This window comes from Salvia splendens, chromosome 1, assembly GCF_004379255.2.
Source record: "Salvia splendens isolate huo1 chromosome 1, SspV2, whole genome shotgun sequence".
NCBI classification, from domain to species: Eukaryota; Viridiplantae; Streptophyta; class Magnoliopsida; order Lamiales; family Lamiaceae; genus Salvia; species Salvia splendens.
The window spans coordinates 8,716,413-8,739,029 of NC_056032.1; the positions used below are offsets into that span (position 1 = coordinate 8,716,413).

Below are 22,617 nucleotides of genomic sequence, written 5' to 3' on the forward strand. Positions count from 1 at the left end.
AAATATACTACTCCCTCCGTCCCGCACTACTCGCACCTTTCCTTTGGGCACGGAGATTAAGGAATGAGTGATAGACAAAGTCAACAATTACGGATGTAGGTATAAATTGTTACTAAAAATGAAAAGAGTGCAAATAACTTGGGACGTCCAGAAAGGAAATAAGTGCAAGTAGGGCGGAACGGAGGGAGTACATCACTATAATAAAGCATCGAGTTCATTATCTACATTGCACTACAACATTATTCAAATGCATCATCATCATCAATTATTCCATAACTAAAAAAGGGTTTACATTTCGACAGTAACCGGTCAGAAAATCAGATATTTGCAAGAACAAGCTAATACAATCATACCAACACGCTCTGAGTTAGTACACAAAAATTTACAGTTTATGCTATAACAATTCATAGAGCTAAAGTTCATAATCGAGAAGAGAAATCAAATTCTACTACTGATGATCAACAGTCAATCAAAATTTTCTCATCAAATGTCTCTAAAACTGAAAATCAAAAGAAAAATTTGAGAGGCTTTTACACCTACTCGACCTCCAAACCACGAACTTGCTGCATTATTATTCGCATCACGGACTTGCTAGCAACTGCTCGATATCACTGCTTAACTCAACCCCGTCTGCTTCCATCCTCGAACACATATCGGGCATGGTTTCTCCAGAAGCTTTATATGTCTCAATTAACGACTCGTACAGACGGCTGTCCACACAGTTTACCCTTTTCATCAAATGGTAGAACTCCTCGGCAAGACTTACATCTCTCTCTTGCTTGAAATAGTTCAAGAATTTGTCTATGGTTTCAGATCTAGGTTGCCACTTATTCTCGTGAGCTATGGATGCAGCCGTTTCCATGTGCTGCAAAGCAGGTCTAATCTGATTTTTGTTCAAATAGAAAATCATAAGCTGCTCCCAGGCATAGACGAAAGGCCCTTCTGATCTACGCATCGCAACTTCAAGAACCGTCTCAGCTTCCTCGCCCATGTCATATCTTAAATAAGCGCGTATAACTGCAACAGCCAACTTCAGATCGTAGCTGGAGCACACGGCCTCCCATTCCTTGTAGCATTTTGTCATCCCTTCGATGTCGCCCAGATTACCGAGAGCCTGAAGCACGACTAGATAACTTCTGTTCGTTGTGACGGCTAATGTTGACTTCAAGGACTTCCAAACACGGTGAACGGAATCGAGATCAGATACCCCAGCATACAAGCTGATCAAGAAATGGTATGCCTCACGATCATGTGAATCCATTTCCTTCTCTACATTTTGCAGAGCCAACTTAGCTTTTTCTTGATATCCAGCCTTGATGTAGATATTCGCCAAGTTACTATATGATGTCCAATTACATTGCTTCCCGTTTTCCAATTTCATCTCTTCAAAAACTCTTTCTGCTCCCTCAATATCATTCTGATTTGCATGGCTGTTCATCAATAAGTTGTAAGTACACGTGTCTGGTTGGATATTCCCCTTCTTCATTTCTTCTCCCAAGATGAGCACCTTCTCATATTGCCCCAATCTACAATACATGGACATAAGATTGTTGAAAGGTAATGATTTGAGAACCATGTTCTGTTCAACCATCTTAGCAAAAATATCTAATGCCTTATCAGCCATCTTCTCGTTACAATAGCAGTTTAGAAGCGAGCCATAAACGCAATGGACCACGTTACTTGGAGATAGGCTATTGAAGTAATCTTCAGCTGCAGCTATCCCCTTCGCTTTTGCAGTCAGATCCAAACGAATTGCATAATTACTGTGATTGAAGTTAAACTTCCGAAGCTCCATCCACTCCATTATCTGGTATGTGAGATAGTAAACATATCAGTCCCCATCCTACTACAACCCCCCTCCCCCAACACACACGCACATACAGGCACATCAACAAAAGAGGGGATCAATTCCTTCCCCTAATCAAACTCTGATTCTCTCAAATGAAAGTCAACCGAAAACCAGCACTAAATAGCCAACAACACTTCAGAACTACAATTCATTGACATTGGTTCCTAATTTTCAAGATCCTCAGTCTTGCACAGCACTGTGCTGTGGCAAAAATTGAGCTCACAGCAGTAGTGCATTGGTTCAGTATCTACTGTTCATGTTCAGTTTTATCCACAGCTTAGGAACTTAGACCAAAAACAGCATACAAAAAATTCTCATTACATCAATATTAATTTTCATTCATCTATGAATATTCCTAGCAACTTATTGTAGATATTTTCAGAGCAGTAATTAGACCATGCAAACTAGAAATTGAAGCTTGCTTCCCCAAATTCTAAGCATATTAAACCAATTCAATTACTCAAAAATTCTCAAACAAACACTTTATAACTATTCATAATCCAAACATCTTAAGTTTTCCATCGCCATCCTTTAGTAAACCTAGTTTGAATCTAAAACCTATTTTGACATTGAATTCCATCGTGAATAATAAAACGAATTCGAATATGCACACGAAACGCGCGCAGAAATTATACGCACCTCGAGAGCGTCGCGATATCGTTTATATTTGCGGAGTTCGTTGATGCACCTCTCGAGCTCAACTTTTCTGATGGTTCTTCCCTCGCGTATGTACTCATTTATGGTGCGTGCCACCATTCCAGGGTTGCGCCCCAAAGCAGACAATCTCCGATACAGACGGTCTCCCTGTTGGGGCGCCGCCGCGGCTCTCACCTCCGTAGAGAGCCTCCGGACGAATGCAGGAGCCCCGGCGGCCAATTGACGGCTGAGATTCACCATGATCAGTTACCCACTATGCTAGTTGTTGGTTAGGGTTTAGCTGCCTGAAACTATTGGAAATCAATGCTGGAAAAGAAATGCGACTTAAACCCCAAAAGGAATAAAATAAACTAGGGTACCAGCAGTTTGACAGTTCGACTTATATATTTATCCAGAGTACTAATACTACTAACTATAGTACTATGGCATTAGGAGTTCCGGTGGACTATTTTTATCCGCCCGGCATTAGGAATCCCGATTATACATTTTCATAAAAGTGAAATAAAAATATTATAAAATAAAACATTAAAAAACACAAGTAAAAACACATCCAAAGAATAAAACAAATAATAATGCAAATGGATCTCACATTCCATTATCACACACTCCAATTATTACACACTCAAACATTTCTTAAAACCCACACCCAACTCAACCGGGACTCCTAATGCTGGACGGAGGGAGTAGTTTTGGGTTGTCCCAAGTTACTTGAGACGTATTCCCTTTTGGGTTGTCCCAAGTTATTTGAGTTGTTTCTATTTTTGGTTAAAAACTAAACATCTAAATACACTTACTTTATTCTCTCTTCTACTTTATTTGACTCACTAAACACAACTTTCTTAAATCCCGTGCCGAAAAGAAACGCCTCAAGTAACGTGGGACGGATGGAATATTAGATTGTGAGTATAAAATGTTAATGAGATGTGGGATCTGCATATTAAGAATGGAATAAAATAGATGGTTCAATAAATTGTGGACATAGTGTCCACTATTAAAAATAATAAAAATAAGTGAAACAATTAATATAAGACATAATAAAATAAAATAAAAACTGGACATATAATTATAATGGACGACGTAGGGAGTAGCTCTTATAGTGTGGGGGGTAGGCATGCACAACCATTTCGAACCGCCGGTTCCGGTTCATGAGCCGGCGGTTCATCATATGCATGAACCGGAACCAACCCGCCAAGGGTCCCGGCAGTTCCGGTTCCGGTTCAAAAAACCGCCGGTTCACGAGGCGGTTCAAAACCGTCGGTTTTTGGCATGAACCGGCGGCTCAACCGAAAATTTAAAAAAAATACTTTTTTATTTATAAAAATCAATTTTTATAAATAATTTTTTTTAAAAAAAATTGATTGAACCGGCGGTTCAAAACGCCGAACCGCCGGTTCACGGTTTCGCCGACCCTGAACCGGCGGTTTGAACCGTTGAACCGCCGGTTCAAACCGGTAAACCGCCGGTTCACGGTTCACGCATCCTTCGACCCTGAACCGGCAACCCGCCGGACGGTTCAAACCGCCGATTCCGGTTCCGGTTCATGAACCGGCGGGCCCGAACCGGCGGTTAACCGCCGAGCCGGTTCGGTTTGTGCACGCCTACTTGGGAGGGGGGAGTATTTTAGTAAAAAAATCTTTAAAAGTGCAAAATCCTTCAAATAATATCTAAAAAATTTAGTGATAGTTTAAATAATAAGAAGCACGAATATTAATACAATATGGACTAAAAATGTAATTTTCTCAATAATAATCATACATCAATACACTGTCATGTTATAAGCCTACTTCTTTTAACATATTTTGACTATCTATTGATAAAATGCAAATTCTATATATTGTATAAACTTCAAACTATAATCTGAGCCGTTTGAAAATGTCAATAGATGACAAAATAATAGCAACAAAAAATGTCAACACATTGTCAACACAACATCAACTGTTGACATTGTGTTATTTTTTTTATTGCTGTTATTTTATCATCTGTTGACATTTTCAAACGATCCAGGTAATTAGAGTTTGTACAGTATTTAGATTTTACATTTGACCATAATATTACATTTATAGTATTACATTTCCCTTTAGACCATAGTATTACATTTATACACTTATGATTTTATATTAATATTCTGTACTTATAATTTCATTACTATTGTAAGCACCCGTTTACAAATTGACAATTGACTCCATATTCAACATATTAAAAACAATAATATTTTAAAAAATTACATTACAAAGTTTTGATTTTTTTAATAATTGTTCATTTGTGTATAATTTTATGTCTTTAATGATGTTCAAAATTATAACAAATATAATTTTTTAACTATAATAAGTACAGTAGTATTTTTTATTGATCATAAAATTTTAACTAAATTTATAATTTAAACAATTATTATCTCTGAAAAATTCAATTTTCATCACTGTAATAAAAAATACTAGTAATACACATGCGAGAGGCATAAAAACTACTAAGATAGGAGGGGGTGCGCAGGGTGATATCCTGCGCATATAGTTGCAGCATAAATTTGTTGAAGAGAGAGAGATAGGAAAAAAGGAGGCTAAAATGGGGCAGAGCAGGCCGAGTCAGCTCGCCAGGATCTTACTGAGTCGCGAAGGCGAGTCCCAATATCCCCCACCCTAAACCAAACACACAAAAATTTCACACACAAACAGGTGTGGAAAAAATGGAGAAGAAATTGGGAGTCTTCTTTACTACTACTACTATAGTAACCCCATATCAACAACAGCGCCACACCCCTCTCTCTCTATCTTCTCTAATCCTAACGCAAACATCCAAACGCCCCTTTACTTCCCTCTCCCTCTCCCTCTCCCTCTCCCTCTTTCTCTCTCTACTATTCGCACGCTTTTGCGTATCCATCTGCTTCGCCGACTCCATTCTCTCTTTTTCCCTCGAAATTATACAACTCCTGTTTTATCCTCTTCGTCTCCCAGCCTTCGCTCGTTCCGGTGCACGCCTTCTCTCGTTGGGTAAATCTTTGCTTTTTTGAGTTTCGTCTTTTGTCCCGACATTCCGTGTTTGGGGCTTCGATTGAGCCGGTCTCAATTTTGGGGATTATTGTGAATTTTATTGGTTTGAGCTGTGTTGTGGAATCTGGTTCTGCCACGATCGATTAATCGTGGGGCGATTTGGGGATGCGTTTCTGTATAATTTATGGGGGTGTGGAGTGGAATGTGTTTATTGTTGGTGTTTTTGTTTAGTTGGTTATGTTTTATTATGTTCAAGCAAAATTGAGATTTTGAATTGGCTATTTCTACATTCTCCCTCAGTTAATTAACCCTGTTTTGGCATTGATTTAAGTGTATCTAATATTTGTTGTGCAATAATTTATTATTTTAATGGATTCTGTTTACTTACATTTATCTTTGCTTGTAATGACCCTGTATCAAAGAGATTGCCATGCGTTTCTGATTTTAATTCTGCTTTATTTCTTGATTTTACTCTTTTAGTTGGTTGGGTGATGTTTGAGTTCAGCTATTGGCTATTACTGCATTTGTTGTTACCATTGTTGTCCTTGTTTGCTTAATCAATCCCTTCGTGGTTAGTGGTTACATAAGCCATGTATGTCACCGCAATGCCATTGGCTTCTTCCTTGTTCTATACATTCCTACACGCTACTTAGAGCTCAATATTCGTTCACTTTTTGTGTGTGATTCCTGAATATATTTGCACAGCTATTCTTCCCTTTTTTGTGTCTTAATCTAATCTAATGGTTAGTCTAAAAACTTTTGCAGAGACCTTGAAGCTCCTAGGGGTTTGTGTACTTCAGCTTAATTTGAGTCTTTATAATTTAAACATGTACCACTATTGACTTTGGAGCCTGAATCTGGTTTAATGGATCAATCTAGGGGGCCTTCAATGGAGGGTGCTGGGGCTTCTATAAAAAAGAGGAGAAGCCAAACATCACGTCGACCTAGACCTGAAGGACAACCACTCTCTGATCAATCTCCTTTGTCAGTGGCACCAGGTTCAGATGATATGGGTAAGGTCTCTAGTGATGAGAATATTGGTGATGGAAACTCTGGGGGGAAAATGTTCAATTTGAGTCAGTGTGTGTCGAGATCCTTACCTGTTGGTGGCTCAAATGGTGCTGCAAGTAATGGTACGTGTAATGGAGCAGGAAGTGAGAATAGACCTAAAAAAGTTAAGCTGAAGGTTGGTGGCGTGACACGCTCACTTCAGACTAAATCTAGTTCTAATGGAGAGTCGGGCAGTGGGTCTACAGCAAAAGCCAGTCACTCCTCTGATAATGCCCAGCCACGACAGAGGCTGGTCCCACAGGTTGTCAAAATTGCAGCTTCTATAATTGAGATTCATCTAACTTTTTTTTGCATACAACACATTTCTTAGCACAACTGCCTTGGTCTCAACTGTTCGCACATTTAGCTGCTGAACTAGTGAATGATTTATGCACTGCTTATTTTTTAGAATGAACTCATGAACTTATTAATGGATATCCCAAAGCCATTCGTATCCTAATTTTGCACTGGATGTTAACTACTACCTCCGTCCCTTAAAAATTGAAACTTTTGAAACGGCAAGGGTTTTAATGCACAATTGGTAAAGTAAGAGTGACGAATTGGTAAAGTTAGAGAGAAGAAGAGAAAATTGGTAAAGTTAGAGAGAAGAAGAGAAAATTGGTAAAGTAAGAAAGAGGAAGAGAAAAAGTAGTGGAGATGGTGTTAGTGGATTGTGGGCCTACTTTCTAAATAGAAATTTTAGAAAATTTCTATTTCTAAGGGACAACCCAAAATGGAAATAGATTCTATTTTTAAGGGACGGAGGTCGTAATTATCTCTCCAATGAAGCTGTCTTTTGTCGGTTTGATGTTCTACTTGTGCAGTGGCACTGGATAGAGTGATATGGCTTGACAATTGTTATTATTGATTAATTGAGTTTCTTCTCATGGCCTCAAATTATTTACCTTGATGATTCTGAAGAAGAAAGGTACTTTACTGTATTGAAGGATAAAAAAAATTTACTTTGTAGTAAGTATGATGATATGAGGCTCACTCATTAAGGGGAATATAGTTATTTTTTGGTAAACAAATCTTTTTGCATTTTAAGTTTGTGGATTGTGATTTAACATATCTTACTATGTGCTGACTCTGTCATTGGCATGTTATCATTTTAGGAAAGTTCTGATGAATACCATTCCCCACCTCTCAATAAGAAAGCGACCTTAAAAGGTGTTCCATGGAAAGATTTCTCTAAAAGTAGTTTCACTTTTGGGAGAGAGGATATGGGGAAGACATCGGCGAAAAATTCCAATGAGAAGCATGGAGATAAGCCGGATGCAGTTCGTAAGAGCAGAAGGGTTCCTAAGAAACGAGTTTTGGATGGGGATTTTGATGAAGATGACGATGATGAGATAAGGTATCTGGAGAAACTGAAGACTTCAAGGTTTTCTGGATATAAGGATCTGGAGGCACAGTCAACCAGAAAATTGCAGAAGGGTGTGAAGAATGAAAATACAGAAGATGCTGCAAGGCGAGATTCTAGGAAACCCAGATCTGGAGACACGGACTATGAAGAGGAAGACGAACTTTCCTCTGATGGCGATGCTGAAGGGAAGAAGAAAAAGCAAAAGAGGGATCTGACAGAGTTACCATCAGAAAACAAGAGAGAGATAGCTCTGACAACTCGTCAACGAGCCCTTCTAAGCAAGGATGCCCCAGAAGTGGGTGCAAGTCAAATTGAGTTCCCAAACGGGTTACCACCGGCTGCACCTCGAAGTGAGTATAAATCCTCTTTCCCTATGACCCTTTTGATCTCTTATTAGAATAAGCAGTTTGAATTTGTATTTGTTAATTTCAACGAATCAGAACAAAAGGAGAAATTAACGGAAGTAGAGCAACAGCTGAAGAAGGTGGAGGCTGCTCAGAGACGTAGATTGCAGAACGAGAAAGCTGCTCGTGAATCAGAGGTTAACTCTTGCAAATACTAGTATCTCCACTGCTTTATGTAGCTTAAAAGCATGATGTGAAAAATAAGCTAATCGTTTCAAAATTGTAGGCAGAGGCGATCAGAAAAATACTCGGTCAAGATTCCAGTAGGAAGAAAAGGGAAGAGAAGATTAAGAAGCGCCAGGAAGAATTAGCACAGGTATTTACCATCAAACAAAATACTTTGAATGTGTATTAATTTGATGATATCCCAAATCTGCTAATGGAAGCTAATACTTCTATTTTTGCCATGAATAAAAACTGAACAACAAATTTCCTACCAGCCCAGTTCTCTACATTATCAATTAAATTCATTTTAGTTCTTATATTTTTAGGTTCTAAAAATTTCGTCATAGTAACAAATGTGGAACATTTTTGGTGTGTCATCAAAGATCAAAAGTATGCAGAAACAAGAGTTACAATGAGCTGTGCAAGTGTATCAAAAAATACACTAATCTTGTAATAGAAGCTAACACTAGCCCTTTTCCTCCGCTAAAATTGAACAGGGGAAGGCGACGAATGCTCAAATGCTTACATCAAACACCATCAGGACAGTCATGGGACCTACGGGGACTACTGTCACATTCCCTCAAGACCTGGGCTTGCCCAAATTTTTCGAATCCAAACCTTATAGGTAAGAATTGTTTTGTTGTCTGCATGGATAATATTGCTATTGAGACCCTTAGTGAAAGCATAGATTGTTGAGGCTATTTTTTGAAATTTCAGCTATCCACCTCCTCGGGAGAAATGTGCTGGGCCGTCTTGCACCAATGATTACAAGTACCGCGATTCAAAGTCGAAGCTTCCTCTTTGCAGTTTGGAATGCTACAAGGCTGTTAATGAAGATATGCACACTGAGAAGGCTTGCTAAAAGTATGGCCTTTCTTTTATCAGTTAAAGAGATGTGGATTGTGGGTGATTATCTCTCTACTCCCAAGTTTCCTTTCTCAAAGGTAGAGAGAGAGGTTGGAAATGGGCTCTGTAATTGGTGCTCTACAGGCAAAGATTTTGTTTTTTTTCAGGAAACTTCCATATGATCAATCGGAAATCATTATGTTTTTGCTATTAAAAGTTAAATGATCTCTTCGCATTTTAGAAAGGTTAAAGTATTTGCGGATCACTTAACTTTATTGCAGTATTTGTAAGTCTTTTTAATAAGAAAGTAATTCAATATAAAAGAGAATCATATTGTGGCTTGTGGTATTAAGTACTACCCCGCCGGAAGAGAAATAAATCGATGTCTGAATACTGATCATATTAGAAAAGGTGAAATATACAATGTGAAATTTTCTCTTAAATCTGACAAAACTCAGTTCGAAATTTAAAGTTTATAAATTCTTAAAGAATGGATAGCATGCGAAAATGCAAGACTGCTGGTTTGGCTCTCATAATTTATATGCTTCCGTTTTTTTAAAAGTATTAACTATTTATTTTATTAGTATGTCCATAAAAGAAACTTTCTAAATTTAAAATAGTTAAACAATATATTATCTATACATATTATTTTATTTACAAATTATACTATTACAATACACCAGTAACGATGTGGAGTCCACTCTCTACTAATACTACTTACACTACTCTCTATCTTTCTCTTATTTTACTAATTATACATTAAAACTCGTACCGAATCAAATGTTCGTACTTTTTCAGGGACGGAGGGAGTAGTACAATAAATCTTCAAAATTCTCAAATATAGGTATTTTAATAATAATATTTTTTAATTTAATAATAAAAATAAAAATAACTAAAATGCCTCAATGTTTGTTTAAATTGATTGGATCCCAAGTGAAAAACTCGTGCACATTTGAAAAAGTAGAACATAAATGAAGTACTTTAGTCTCACTGTACACTCAGACCTGCTTTTAAATTAATCACGTGCCATATTCACAAGTCTAATTAAAATTAAAGAAAATTATAGCCCGCATGTGTAAAACTTGGGAACAATCAAACATTCAAATTACATAATAATATTCTAAAAAAATAAAATAAAATTACATAATAATAGTAATATGCTGTAATTAAGAATCTACCCTTTCAAGATGAGAGATTCACACATTCAGAGTCTTTGTCCTAGCGGCAAGGAGCTTAGACATTATTGCATGAGGGGCCAAGTTCGAGCCTCTTGATATCATTTCCTCTAATATATGAGTTTATTTGTAATTTGAGTTTATTTGTAATTTCCTCTCATTTCCTCCTATCTCCATCTCTTGACATCAGTTGTAATTTCCTCCTATCTATAGTATAGGTTATTTGTAATTTCCTCATATCTATAATATATGAGTTTATTTGTAATTTGAATTTATTTATAATTTTCTCCCTTATATAGGAATTAATTTATTTATAACTTGAGTTTATTTGTAATTTTCTTCCTTATATAGGAATTAATTAAAAAAAAAAGAGATTCACAGCAATTCTTCCCTCATAGAAGCCACTCTTCATGAAAGCCGTGAAGGAGGAGGAAGTGGGAAGTTCCTCGAGCTCATCGTAGAAATCATTCTCCTCCGATTTCAACACATAGCAACCGTGATCATCGCCGTACCGCACTCCAGGTGCTTGTAGAATTTCCTCAAAGGGTTCTCCGCCTCCGCCCACTGCGTGACCCGACGTGGAATTCAGTGGATCGTCTCCGGAATTCGGTGGTGGGACCTCGATTTCATCTGGGTTTGTTTCTGAATCTTGATTTGGAGTTGTGGGGAGAGAGAAAGGGGCGGGGTCTGGATGATTGTGGGTGGAGGTGTAAGTGATGATGAGCATCGATGCATCTGTTTTGCACCTCTCAACTTGCTTCTTCGCTGCACCTGTAGTACCCCCTGCATGCAGTGTTGGACGTCTCCATTCTTAATTAGTCTGCATATGTATGTACTTGGTAAAAAAGATTTGATTTTTATCTTTGGCCTGGTTTTGAATTTCAAGACCCTTAATAAACGGAGGGAGTGAAAAGAATATAGTGTGTGTGTGTGTGTGTGCAATGTGTAGATAGAATGTTGAACCTTGGATGAGGAGATCCTTTAATGGGTTTTTGGCCATATTTTCTCCAAGACCAACAATCTGATGAAGGCCCTTCATTTCTATGTTGTTTCTCATCATTTCCCTCTATTTTCACACCAACCACAACTCTTTCACCCATCTTCCTGCAATTAAATTGGGCCCCCTAATTTTTTTTAAAAATTCCCCACTTCAAAAGCAAATTTTGGAATGTATGTATAGAAATAGTGCTATACATCACTTCCCTTTTCTTGCTTGCATGTGTATCATCTGCTGCTGAATAACTTTCTTGCAAGCTCTCTCTCTCTCTAATAGTTTTTTTTTTCTTGTGAATTTTCAGTGAAGATGGGAGATGTAAGCCTGATCACAGAAAGAGATATTTTGGTTTTGGTTATGAAGAAGAAGAAGCAGCAATAAAGAGATGAATCAAGAATCTCACACTTGAGTAGAGAGAGTGGAGAAAACCCCCACAAGCTGCTCTCTATATTATCTTTCTTTCTCACCAACACATATTAAATCCATACACACAACACACCACATCCACACACACACTGCTCACAGTGAGAATGTACTTTTGATGCACAAAATCTTGAACTTCATTATGATGCGCAATTTTGGAACAATAGACAAACTAGTAATTCCAAAAAAAGTAGGGACTCTTGTACATTGTGGACTATGATGTGTGTGCTGCATTGGATTCCCTTGCCCATGAATCATGATGGTGTTTGTGCATATAAACGTATCATCATATATTTATCTTTATTGCATGAGCATTTTCGTGAAAGTTTAGCATTATAGTTATCACGTGGATTACTTTTTTTCAAATTAATAGTCGTATGTGCTTATGAAGATGTTAGATGTATGCATGTAATTGAATTAGTATGATATGCGATGATAATGATATTTCTCTATATTACTATATAGAAGTATATGTATGTCCAATTCATGTTTTCTTTCATGATATAGCTAGAGTTGAAATTTTGGATTAAATTTTTTTTTATCTACATCTGTCAAAATTAACATTTAAGGTCCATTAGCTAAAATCATAATTGCGACTGCTTTTATGATAATACTATAATACTTATATTCATATTTAAAATTATATACTCCCTCCGTTCGCGAATATGAGTCCTATCTTTCTGGCGCAGATCTTAAGAAATGTTAAGAAAAGTGGGTAAGAAAAAGTTAATGGAATATAGACCTCTCACTAATATGCAGAGTTTTAAATAGAATCGGAGTGAAATGAGTTAATGAAATGTGAGACCTATTACACCATTAGTAAAAGTGAAACGGGACTCTTATTCGCGGACGGATCAAAATGAAAAAAAAACCGGACTCCTATTAGTGGTCAGAGGGAGTATTTTGGAAATGAGTTAAAAATAAACACGTTGAATTAATAAATGAACACTTGCGTTAGCTATCATTATTTATTTCTTTGTAAGTACGTCTATCAAAATTAAATGTATGATGTATATAGAAGGGCTGTTTTACTACTATAATATACAAACAAATAATTTAAAAATCAAAAGTTATAGTAGTATGAAATTGAAACTCTTTCATAGTAGTATATTTTAGGAGAGTCAAATATAATTGAAAATTATGTGTTATTACAAATTTGAAAATATACTATCATGGAGTAATATTAAATGTACAACATTACAAGCAAATTACCATAATATTAGAATTTACCATTTGATTGTCTAGTATGGAATACTTCCTTTTTAGCGAATTTTTATTCTTACTTTTAAAAAATTATCACATATTATGTGGAAATTTATTGACTATTACATTAATCATAAGATCTTGTGATTTAAATTTGATCATGGTTAGTTGGTTATGCATTTGGATTTAAGTCTGTTTTGATTTGAATTATTACTGTAATGTATTCATGTAGATAAATTTGATTTGACAACTCTAGGAATTGACTCGTAATTTAGTTAAATATGAATAGACTTTGATGAAAAAAACTAATGAAAATTCAGATTGATTATTTTACAAAGTTAACAATAAAATTATAAATGCGGACGTCCGCACCAAAATTTTCAAAAAAAGTTTAGCTACTAGACGGCAGATGCCACTAAAAGATTGATTTCTGTAGCTGCAAAATGATGAGTGTTCGTTTACTATATTGTAAAAAAAATTTAATTAAATTCACAATGATAATACACATGCACAACGTGTAAAACTGGTTATGGAGTACTTAGTATTTAATTTATTACTAATATTTATCAGGATAAAATTTACTATAAACGTAAATATTTTACATGATGTATATACATGTCCATTTGATATGTAAATCAATGATTCAAAGACTGCCAATGAAGAATGCTTCACTCGAACGATTTGTAGAACACAATCGATGCAGCAAGAATTGATGCAAGAAACAGAAAAAACACAATGAGTTTACGTGGTTCGGCTCTTTCGAACCTACGTTCACGGGAGAATCACGAATCACTTTTATTCACTCTACTGAATTGCAAATACAATGAACAAATCGAACACTCAAACAAGAAGCTATACACTCAAGAATCAATGTCTCACTTTTCTCTATGAACTCACGGATCAAGAACAAACTCTCACCCTCACTAATTCCTCACAAAGATAGTGTATCTCTCTTCTCAGATGCGTTGATGCAGTTATTGTCTATCAACACTTAGCTCCAACCTCTTTTAAATCAGCTCAACCGAGCTCAACCACTCTTCACAACCGAAATAGCCGTTGTAACCGATTTTCCAACTTCTGCTTCATATTTTGCAATCCAGTCCCTGATCTTCTTTGGCCATTCATTTAAGTATCCACACTTAACAAATATTATTTTTTTTTCATTTTTTAGGTATTTTAATTTAACTACAATAAAAATTATCGAAATATAATAATAAAAAAATGTCTAATTTAATAAAAAAATTAAAATCAAATCTTCGTTGTATTATAGAAATGGGTAAAATTATACAACGAAAATTATCGACATCACACAAACTACACCGCGAACGCATATCACTTTCTGCCCCCTCCTCTACGATTCTAGACCTCTTCAACCAAATCAGTCTGCAGTGCCGTATGTGATGTTTCCCTCTGCATATCGGTGAACCGTTGGATCAAGTATGCATCACTACGCGGTACACCCATCTGCAGTGGGGCGGTGGCAATACCATGACTCGCACTAGCACCATCTTCCAGTGCCCAGCGCTCTGCAGCAAATCCTTTGTAATCTATTATCATATTGAACAATATGATACATGCATACCTGATGGAGGCGACATCATTTTCGTGCCAAACTCGTACCGGGCACCGTAGAATGGCCCATCGCGATTGGAGGACACCAAAAGCTCACTCAACATCCTTCCTAGCACCTCTTGATATTTAAAAATCGGAATTTAAAATTTAATTTTATAAAATTAAATCTAATATTGAAATAAAGAAACAAAGTGAAGGATAGTAAAATGGAAGAAGAATGATAATTTAGAAATAATATCAGATCTAGTACATCACTGAAATAATATTAGATTTAAAATGTTAAAAGTGTAAAAAGACCAAATTGCTCAAACCCCCAAAACCCCCCAAAAGGGTATTTTCGACCGAAAACAGTGAAAATGGACCATTTCGAGATAAATGCTTAGTCCAGAGTTGTTTAGGGATATTTTAAAAATCTAGGAACTAAGGGCGAGATAAACGCATAGTCCAGGGACTGTTTTTTGTAATCACTCAAATATCTAAATCCTTTGGGCTTAGATTTTCTCATTATGACATTAATTACATTTTCGCTTTGGCTTGCAAAAGTAGCAAGTTATTTGGGAAAGGTGATGTCTACAGGATATGATTCTAATTAATCAATGAATTTAGTAGTAATTAACAAACCTTCTTGTAATGCTTGTTTATTTATGTTTGTGCGTATCTGTTTCAGACTATGTAATTGATAGTTAATAGTAGTACTCCATCTGTCCGCCATTAGGAGTCTCATTTATGGGCGGCACGAGTTTTAAGAAATGTTATGAAAAGTGGGTGGAAAAAATTAGTGGAATAGGGGTCCCACTTCCACTTGTATATATATTAGTTTTAAATGAAATGTGAGTGGAATGAGTTAGTGGAAGATTGAACCCTATTACCATTTATGGTAAAAGTGAACCGGGACTTCTATTCGCGGGCGGACTAAAATGGAAAACGGAACTCCTATTCGCGGACAGAGAGAGTAATAATCCGTATAGGGTAGTGATAAAATACAAACTTATATACTGTACAAACTTCAAATTTTTCAACATAGTCAACAAAACATCAACACAATTTCAACACAAGTAAAATTTCAAGATTTTGATGTCAACACAATGTCAACACAATATCAACAAAACGTCAACCGTTGACACTGTGTAGACATTTTTTATTGCTGCTATTTTGTCATCTGTTGATATTGTCTAACGGTCCAGATCATAGTTTGGAGTTTGTACAATATATAGAGTTTGCATGTAAACATTTAATAAGAAAAGCGTGTATAAATTAAGCAGCAGTAGTTAGAGATGCCCACGGTTCGTAAACCGGCGGTTCTGGTTTTTAGAAAGGCGGAACCGGAACCGAACCGTGAGGCTATTTCACGGTTTCGGTTCAAAAACCGGCGGTTCTGATTCCGGTTCCGAACCGCCGGTTTTCGGACGGTTTTCACGGTTCCAGTTCCAAAACCGGCGGTTTTCACGGTTCAGTTTTTATTTATTTATTATTATTTTTTACTATGTAATTTGAAATTTAGACTTATACAATAAATTGGAACAAGACAATGGATAATTTAAATTGAAATAAGACGAATAAGGTGAAAATCATATCAATTTTATTGAATTTGAGTTGTAACGGACAACGATACATTACAATATTTAATACATATACAACATACACCAATGTAATATAATTTACAAGTGTCGTCGGAACATAAATAAAAAAACATGAAATGGGGGGAAAAAGGAAAAAATTGAAAAGGGCTTGAGCTCAACTTAAACTTTCAAAGTTAAACTTCTCAAATTTAAGTTGAGTTGTCTACGTATCCACAATTTTATTGAGGAATCAAAGCTCACGTAGTTCTTTTACGCTTACCTTTTTGGTCGGCCGTGCTCGCCATTCAACGCCCCCTCCCCCGGTCATTGATATTGTTGAGCGCCCTCGCTTCCGACCTCGTCATCGCCATCGGTGGAAAAGTCTTCACCATCACTCTCTACACGGAAGTCGAAATCTGGCTCTTGTGCTCTCATGTCCGTCTTTTCCCAATCATCAAGTAACATAGTGGCTTCCATGTTTTTGGTGGAGAGATTGCTCCTTTTGTCGTCTAGGACACAACCGCCGACACTAAAAGCTTGCTCAACGGTGACGGTGGAAGCGGGAACGGTGAAAATCTCCTTAGCCATTATCGAGAGTATCGGAAACTCTTTGTCATGTGTTCCCCACCAATTAAGGACGTCAATTTGTTGAGTAGGAGGACCTGCATCTTAAAAAATAGAGCGTGATTCCAAATATATATCTAACTCACTAGTAGCTCTAGTCCTATTGGTTGGAGCACCGTATAGATCTTGCAATTGTGATACTACGTCTGGATCAATCATGACATTGCTATAGTTCCCGCCACCAAAATCAAATGTAGAAGGACTAGGAGGAGCACGTACCTGGTGAGTGGTGTTATACCGCATTTTATATTCCGCGTAGAGAGCACGAAGTGCACTATCTAACCTTAGTTTGATTTCATCAACATTCGGAAAACATTCGGAAAACTTAGTTCATCAACCTATGTTGTGGTCCCAACAAGAGGGTATCAAAAGCAAATCAGAAGGAACATGCGGGCAAGTTCTAAAAAAATCACATAAATATTCAATGTGGTTCAAGGTCGACTCCAACATATCGTACGTCGAGTTCCAACGAGTTGAAACATCCAAACGAAAATTGGTGTACCTGCACTGCTTGCTATGACAATATTTCTTCCAAGCTCTAACAATAGGAGCTTTGTTATGAATCAACTTAACAGTAGTTCTAATAGGATCAACATACTTTTGCCACAAATCGATCGCATCTTGAACACACAAATTCAAAATATGGGCAATACATCGCACATGAAAATATTTGCCATCAATAACGTGAGAACATGCACTGATGAGTTCATCTATACTAGCAGTGTTAGCGCTTGCATTATCAAAACCAACGGAAAAATTTTTATTGATCAATCGAAATTCATTCAAAACTTGAATGATCAATTGAGAAATTGCTTCTGCAGTGTGTGGTGCGGGAAATTCCCGAAATGCAATCAAACATTTGTTTAAAGTCCAACTGTGATCAACGAAATGCACAGTGATGCCCATATATGAATTTTTGCAAAAACAATCAGTCCACACATCAGAGCAAATCGAAACTTTATGATCCAAGTTAACAATAAACGTACCTAATTGCGCCTTCTTTTCCATGCATTGTCTAACAACAGCTCGAGTCATAGAAGTTCGACTCAATTTTCTTGCAGCGGCATTATAAACTTGTCGCATACTCGACTCAAACGCATTGTAATCAAAAGCATTGAACGGAAAATGTTTCATCACGACAAATCTAGACATCACATTAAGAGCATTTTTGTGATCATATTTTAAAAGAGTATTGCTACACATACCTGATGTTTGGGATGAACCCGTCCCACTCCCGGTCCCGACTCCATGTTGAAAGTTGAGTTGAGTTTGGGTTGGAGCGATACTAAACTCAACCGGATGCGCTTTCTCCATGTGACGGGTAAATGTACCATATCCTCCACCCTTTCGGAATGTGTATATATTTTCGCAATAGTTGCAATACACATTATAAGTGTCCGGATTGGTACTATCTCGTACCTTCTTGAAATGTTTCACCATGGTGTTTGAGGTTAAAGACCTTTCAATTGGTTTAGGAGGTTGAGGAGAGTGTCCACGACCACGACCACGACGACTCCTTGGTGGTGGTGGGGGTGGCATTTCTTGAACCTCTTCCGCCTCCTCCTCGTCATCATCATCATCGTCGTCATCAAGATTCACAGGGGTTGGAATTTGTTGAGAATAGACATCGGGACCGGGAGCACCACTATCGGTACCAACATAAGTATCGCCACCACCACCATATCCACGTCCGCCTTGGGATTGAGAGCGAGAGAGAGCAATAGCATTGACCATATCTTGCTCTTCTCGAATCTACAAAATAATATTTGTATTGTAAATATCAAATAGAATTATGAACAATAATGTAATGTAATTCATAATTAATAATTTAGTAGATAAGAATTATTAACCTGCCACACATCCATGTTCCTTTGAGAAATCTCATCAACAACGGATTTTCGACTTGGCCTCTTGGACTTTCCCTTTCCCTTATCAACACGTCCTTCTCGGGATGAAGACATCTTGATAGTAACAAATTATATAGTAGAAATATGGAATAATATATATTTTTTTGTTTTAGCAATTGAGAAAGACAACTTATAGAAATAGAACTACGGAACAAGTATAAGTGTATAAGTATAACAATGCACAATATAAGAGTAGCACTTGAATAATTCAAATGTAAGCACAATAGCACAAATGAGAAATGGGAGACAAAGAGAGAGAATTGGGAGATAGAAGAGGGAAACTCTTGTTAACACAAGAATGAGGTGAATGTAAGTGAGGATAGAAGTGGGTATTTATAGATAAAAATGGGGGGAAATGGATTAATTTGAATTCAAAATCAGAATAAATTTTTTTTTGAAAATCCGACAAAACCGGCGGTTTTGGTGTAAAACCGCCGGAACCGCCGGTTTTACCCCAAAACCGGCGGTTTGGTCAACAAAAACCGCCTGACGACATGCAACGTGTCAGCCTCGTGTTCCGCACCAGAACCGGAAAACCGACGGTTCCGGTCAACAAAACTGCCTGAAAAAGCTGCCACCTCCTGATGCATCGGATGCCTCGCCGGAACTGTGAAACCGCCGGTTAACCGGCGGTTCAGTGACGGTTTCGGTTCAAAAAATCTTGAAAATACGACCGTTCCAGTTCGAAAAAATTGTCGCGGTTCCGGTTCGGCGGTTATCCGCCGGAACCGGAAACCGTGGGCATGTCTAGCAGTAGTTGAAAGGAATCCGTGCATTGAAATAGTAGTACTAGTAAATAATTTATTAAAAAAAAGCAGTACAGTATATATTTTGATGGGTGTATAATAGGTTGCTAAATAAATATAAAATACAATTAATATTTTATATAGATAAAAAGATAAAATTGAAATCGACATATAAGTTTAAGTTTATAGAGCTAGACCATATCTTATTATATGAAAGAATTGGTTAGAGACTCAATGCAGAATGCATGCAATGCTACAAGATTGTACTATATGAAAGAACTAGGTAGAGAGATGCATATGATGCTACAAGTACAAGATGTAAGTTGTACTATGCAAAATACTCGCATCCCATAATATGAGTCACATTTATTGTGGATGTTTTAAGAAATGTAAAGAATAGTGGATTGGAAAAGTTAGTCGAATATGAGGTCCACTTATTTATACTCCCTCCGTCCGCAAAATGTTGTCCATATTTAATTCGGCACGGGTTTTAAGAAATGTGAAGAAAAGTGAGTGGAAAAAGTTAGTTGATTGTGGGTCCCATATTTATATATTAGTTTTATAATAAAATGTGAGTGTAATGCGTAAGTGGAAAGTGGAGACCATTTATAAAAAATTGAAAAAAAACAAAATGGACAACATTTTGCGGAAGGACTGAAATGGCAAAACTAGACAACATTTCACGGGCGGAGGGAGTATTAGTTTTATAAATTCACATATTGTATAACAAATACTCATCTTCATGTACTATTTTGAAAAATAAAATTTGGTTGGTTTTAAACTAATTAAAGCAATTAAGCAAATAATAGAAACAATTAAACAAAAGCAAGAAATAGATTGATTGAAATAGTGGAGATAAGAGAATTCCAAGGATAAGATTTCATTACTTTAGCTCATTCAAAATACAATACAATATTCGAACTATGACTTCAGGGTTACTAGGGTGAATCACCTAATTACTGCCGTTGACCGGACAACGTTGATTACTAGCATTAAGGTTTTTAATCTTATCTAATACGTAACTCCCAACAGATTAATTAGACCCTTAAGAAACCCTCACTCTTAGGTTTACCTTTTTTGGGATATTAACTGTGTCATCAATCCTAATCTAACATATGGATCCTATCTTGATTCCCTTCATGCTATTAGATTATACATAGTTGTGTCACGCAACTAGAAGTATTATTGAACAAGATTGAAAGAAGTAAAAATAAGTCTTGGATATCAAAACATAAAGAGTTACTCTCAAATCCCTAGAATTCAACAAATTAGTTACCCACATACGAGATTACAAAATCCATATCAAAGATAAAACTCAAATGATGAATTTAGAAGTCTTCAATCTTCTTCTCTTTACTTGCTCCAATCTCCAAGTACAGAATGAGGATGAATGATTGAGGAATGGATGGGTGAATATCTTGGATAGTGAATTCTCAACTCTAAGTCTAGCTCTCTTCAATGATGCATTATAGGGTGTATTTATAGAGCTTAGGGCATTAACTTCAGTATGGCAACAATTTAGGCTTGAAAAGGAAAGTCTTGGAGTGATGTGAAATAGGGCAAACTGCACCCACTGCACAAACGCAATGGACCGCTGACATGGTTCCAGCGAGTCGCTTAACTGGTCTGGACTTCTCGGCATTACTTTCGGCGGGCTGCTGACTTCATCTCGTCGGTCGTTGGTCGGGACATCGTCTTAGGCTTGATTTCCACAACGGGCCGCTGGACCTCCATTGACTGCTGGCCTGCTTGGTGGCCGCTGACTTCAGGTCGGCGGACCGCTGAAATAGTTCAATTCCTCCAAACTTCAATTTCAACATTTTTATGTCATTTTTTAAGTCTATTTTGCACATTTATCACAAACCACGTCAAAATACATGGAGTACAATTTAAGAACATATTTTGCATGAAAAATCATCAGTACTGGCCCGATCTAGGCCTTAAAAACATGCAAATTTGTGTTTGTCACTTACTTTACAACTAGAATTGTGGGACGACAAAGATATGCATTCATCAACTCCAATATGCATATCAAGTACATCACACATTCCTACATCAACTACAAGGAACTTCGATATGTACATATGTTATGCAAAAGTTGAGACATATGATGGGAAACCAAATATACATACGGTGGGAAATCAAATATACAAATCCAAAATAGAAGCAACTGCAATAGAAATAATTTACCAAACTTCAAGGTCAATGCATGGAGAAATTCAAACTCAAAGGTCTATGTGTGGCAAATATTCTTCAATAACAGTCATGAACCCTATAATGGGGTAGAAAATGTTACAAATCTTCAATATTGTTTGCATTATAGCTGGTAAGTCATTGTAAGAGCATTAGCAATGGTTGGAAGGCCTTCCCCATCGGCCAACCATTGCGGTGAACGGGGCGTCGATCGCCCCCCTCCCTCCTCCCCCAAATGGCCGATATATCGGCCTATGCCAATGAGAAGGGCCCTTCTATCGGCCCTCCATTGTGGAGGAAGGGCTGATCGAAGGCCCTCTCAAGTTATTATTTTTTTTTTGTATTTTGCTGTGAAGGAGTAGAGAAAGAGAGATAGAGGTAACCCTAATTTGTATTTAAACTTCTTTTATTAATTCTAATTGGGCATATTAGTGGGCCAATATATTTATTAAATAAACAACAGTATCAATCTTTTAGTAGTCCTAAATAAATAAGTTGTCACATATTTAGGTTTTCATCTAATTATTTAATAAGTTGTCACATATTTAAGATCAATTAAAATTTATTTCATTTATTATATTATTTTTGCATTTAAATTTATTTAATTTGATAACATATAAAATATAGAAGTGCTAAAAAATTAAAATAAAATAGTGATAAGGTAGAAATGAAATGGAATGGGAGGGCCCTTCCATTACAAGGAGATAGGCCATTTGGCCAAATGCTGATGTGGAATAGAAGGGGACCCTATGGGAGGTCCCAACCATTGTGAGTGCTCTAAGATTTTCAAATCACCCATATAAGACAAATTTCATCGAAAAAATATAGGGTCGGACCAATTTGGAAAAATTATACGTCATTTCTTAAAGTTTGTGATATAGTAATTGATAATTTTTGAAA

General features: G+C 36.7%; 3 protein-coding genes across 5 annotated transcripts; 1 reads left to right on the forward strand and 2 right to left on the reverse strand.

Moving 5' to 3' along the window:
* Positions 1–239: 239 nt before the first annotated feature.
* On the reverse strand, positions 240–2,846 carry LOC121795285 (pentatricopeptide repeat-containing protein At1g02370, mitochondrial-like). Its single transcript, XM_042193792.1, has 2 exons — positions 2,489–2,846; positions 240–1,807 (listed from the first exon to the last, which is right to left on the reverse strand). The coding sequence occupies exons 1-2, from the start codon at positions 2,744–2,746 to the stop codon at positions 581–583; spliced, it is 1,485 nt and encodes a 494-aa protein (XP_042049726.1). The 5' UTR covers positions 2,747–2,846; the 3' UTR covers positions 240–580.
* A 2,197-nt stretch (positions 2,847–5,043) lies between these two features.
* Positions 5,044–9,543, forward strand: LOC121740831 (cylicin-1-like). 3 transcript variants are annotated; one of them, XM_042133475.1, is made up of 8 exons: positions 5,044–5,490; positions 6,256–6,275; positions 6,370–6,802; positions 7,656–8,256; positions 8,347–8,447; positions 8,537–8,626; positions 8,973–9,100; positions 9,193–9,543. In XM_042133475.1, the coding sequence occupies exons 3-8, from the start codon at positions 6,380–6,382 to the stop codon at positions 9,335–9,337; spliced, it is 1,488 nt and encodes a 495-aa protein (XP_041989409.1). In that variant the 5' UTR covers positions 5,044–5,490; positions 6,256–6,275; positions 6,370–6,379; the 3' UTR covers positions 9,338–9,543. The 3 variants fall into 3 exon arrangements, with proteins under 3 accessions (XP_041989409.1, XP_041989394.1, XP_041989401.1); XM_042133460.1 differs by having other exon boundaries at positions 6,256–6,802; XM_042133467.1 differs by lacking the exon at positions 6,256–6,275.
* A 1,224-nt stretch (positions 9,544–10,767) lies between these two features.
* On the reverse strand, positions 10,768–11,597 carry LOC121796577 (probable WRKY transcription factor 14). Its single transcript, XM_042195400.1, has 2 exons — positions 11,460–11,597; positions 10,768–11,279 (listed from the first exon to the last, which is right to left on the reverse strand). The coding sequence occupies exons 1-2, from the start codon at positions 11,554–11,556 to the stop codon at positions 10,855–10,857; spliced, it is 522 nt and encodes a 173-aa protein (XP_042051334.1). The 5' UTR covers positions 11,557–11,597; the 3' UTR covers positions 10,768–10,854.
* Positions 11,598–22,617: the final 11,020 nt, after the last annotated feature.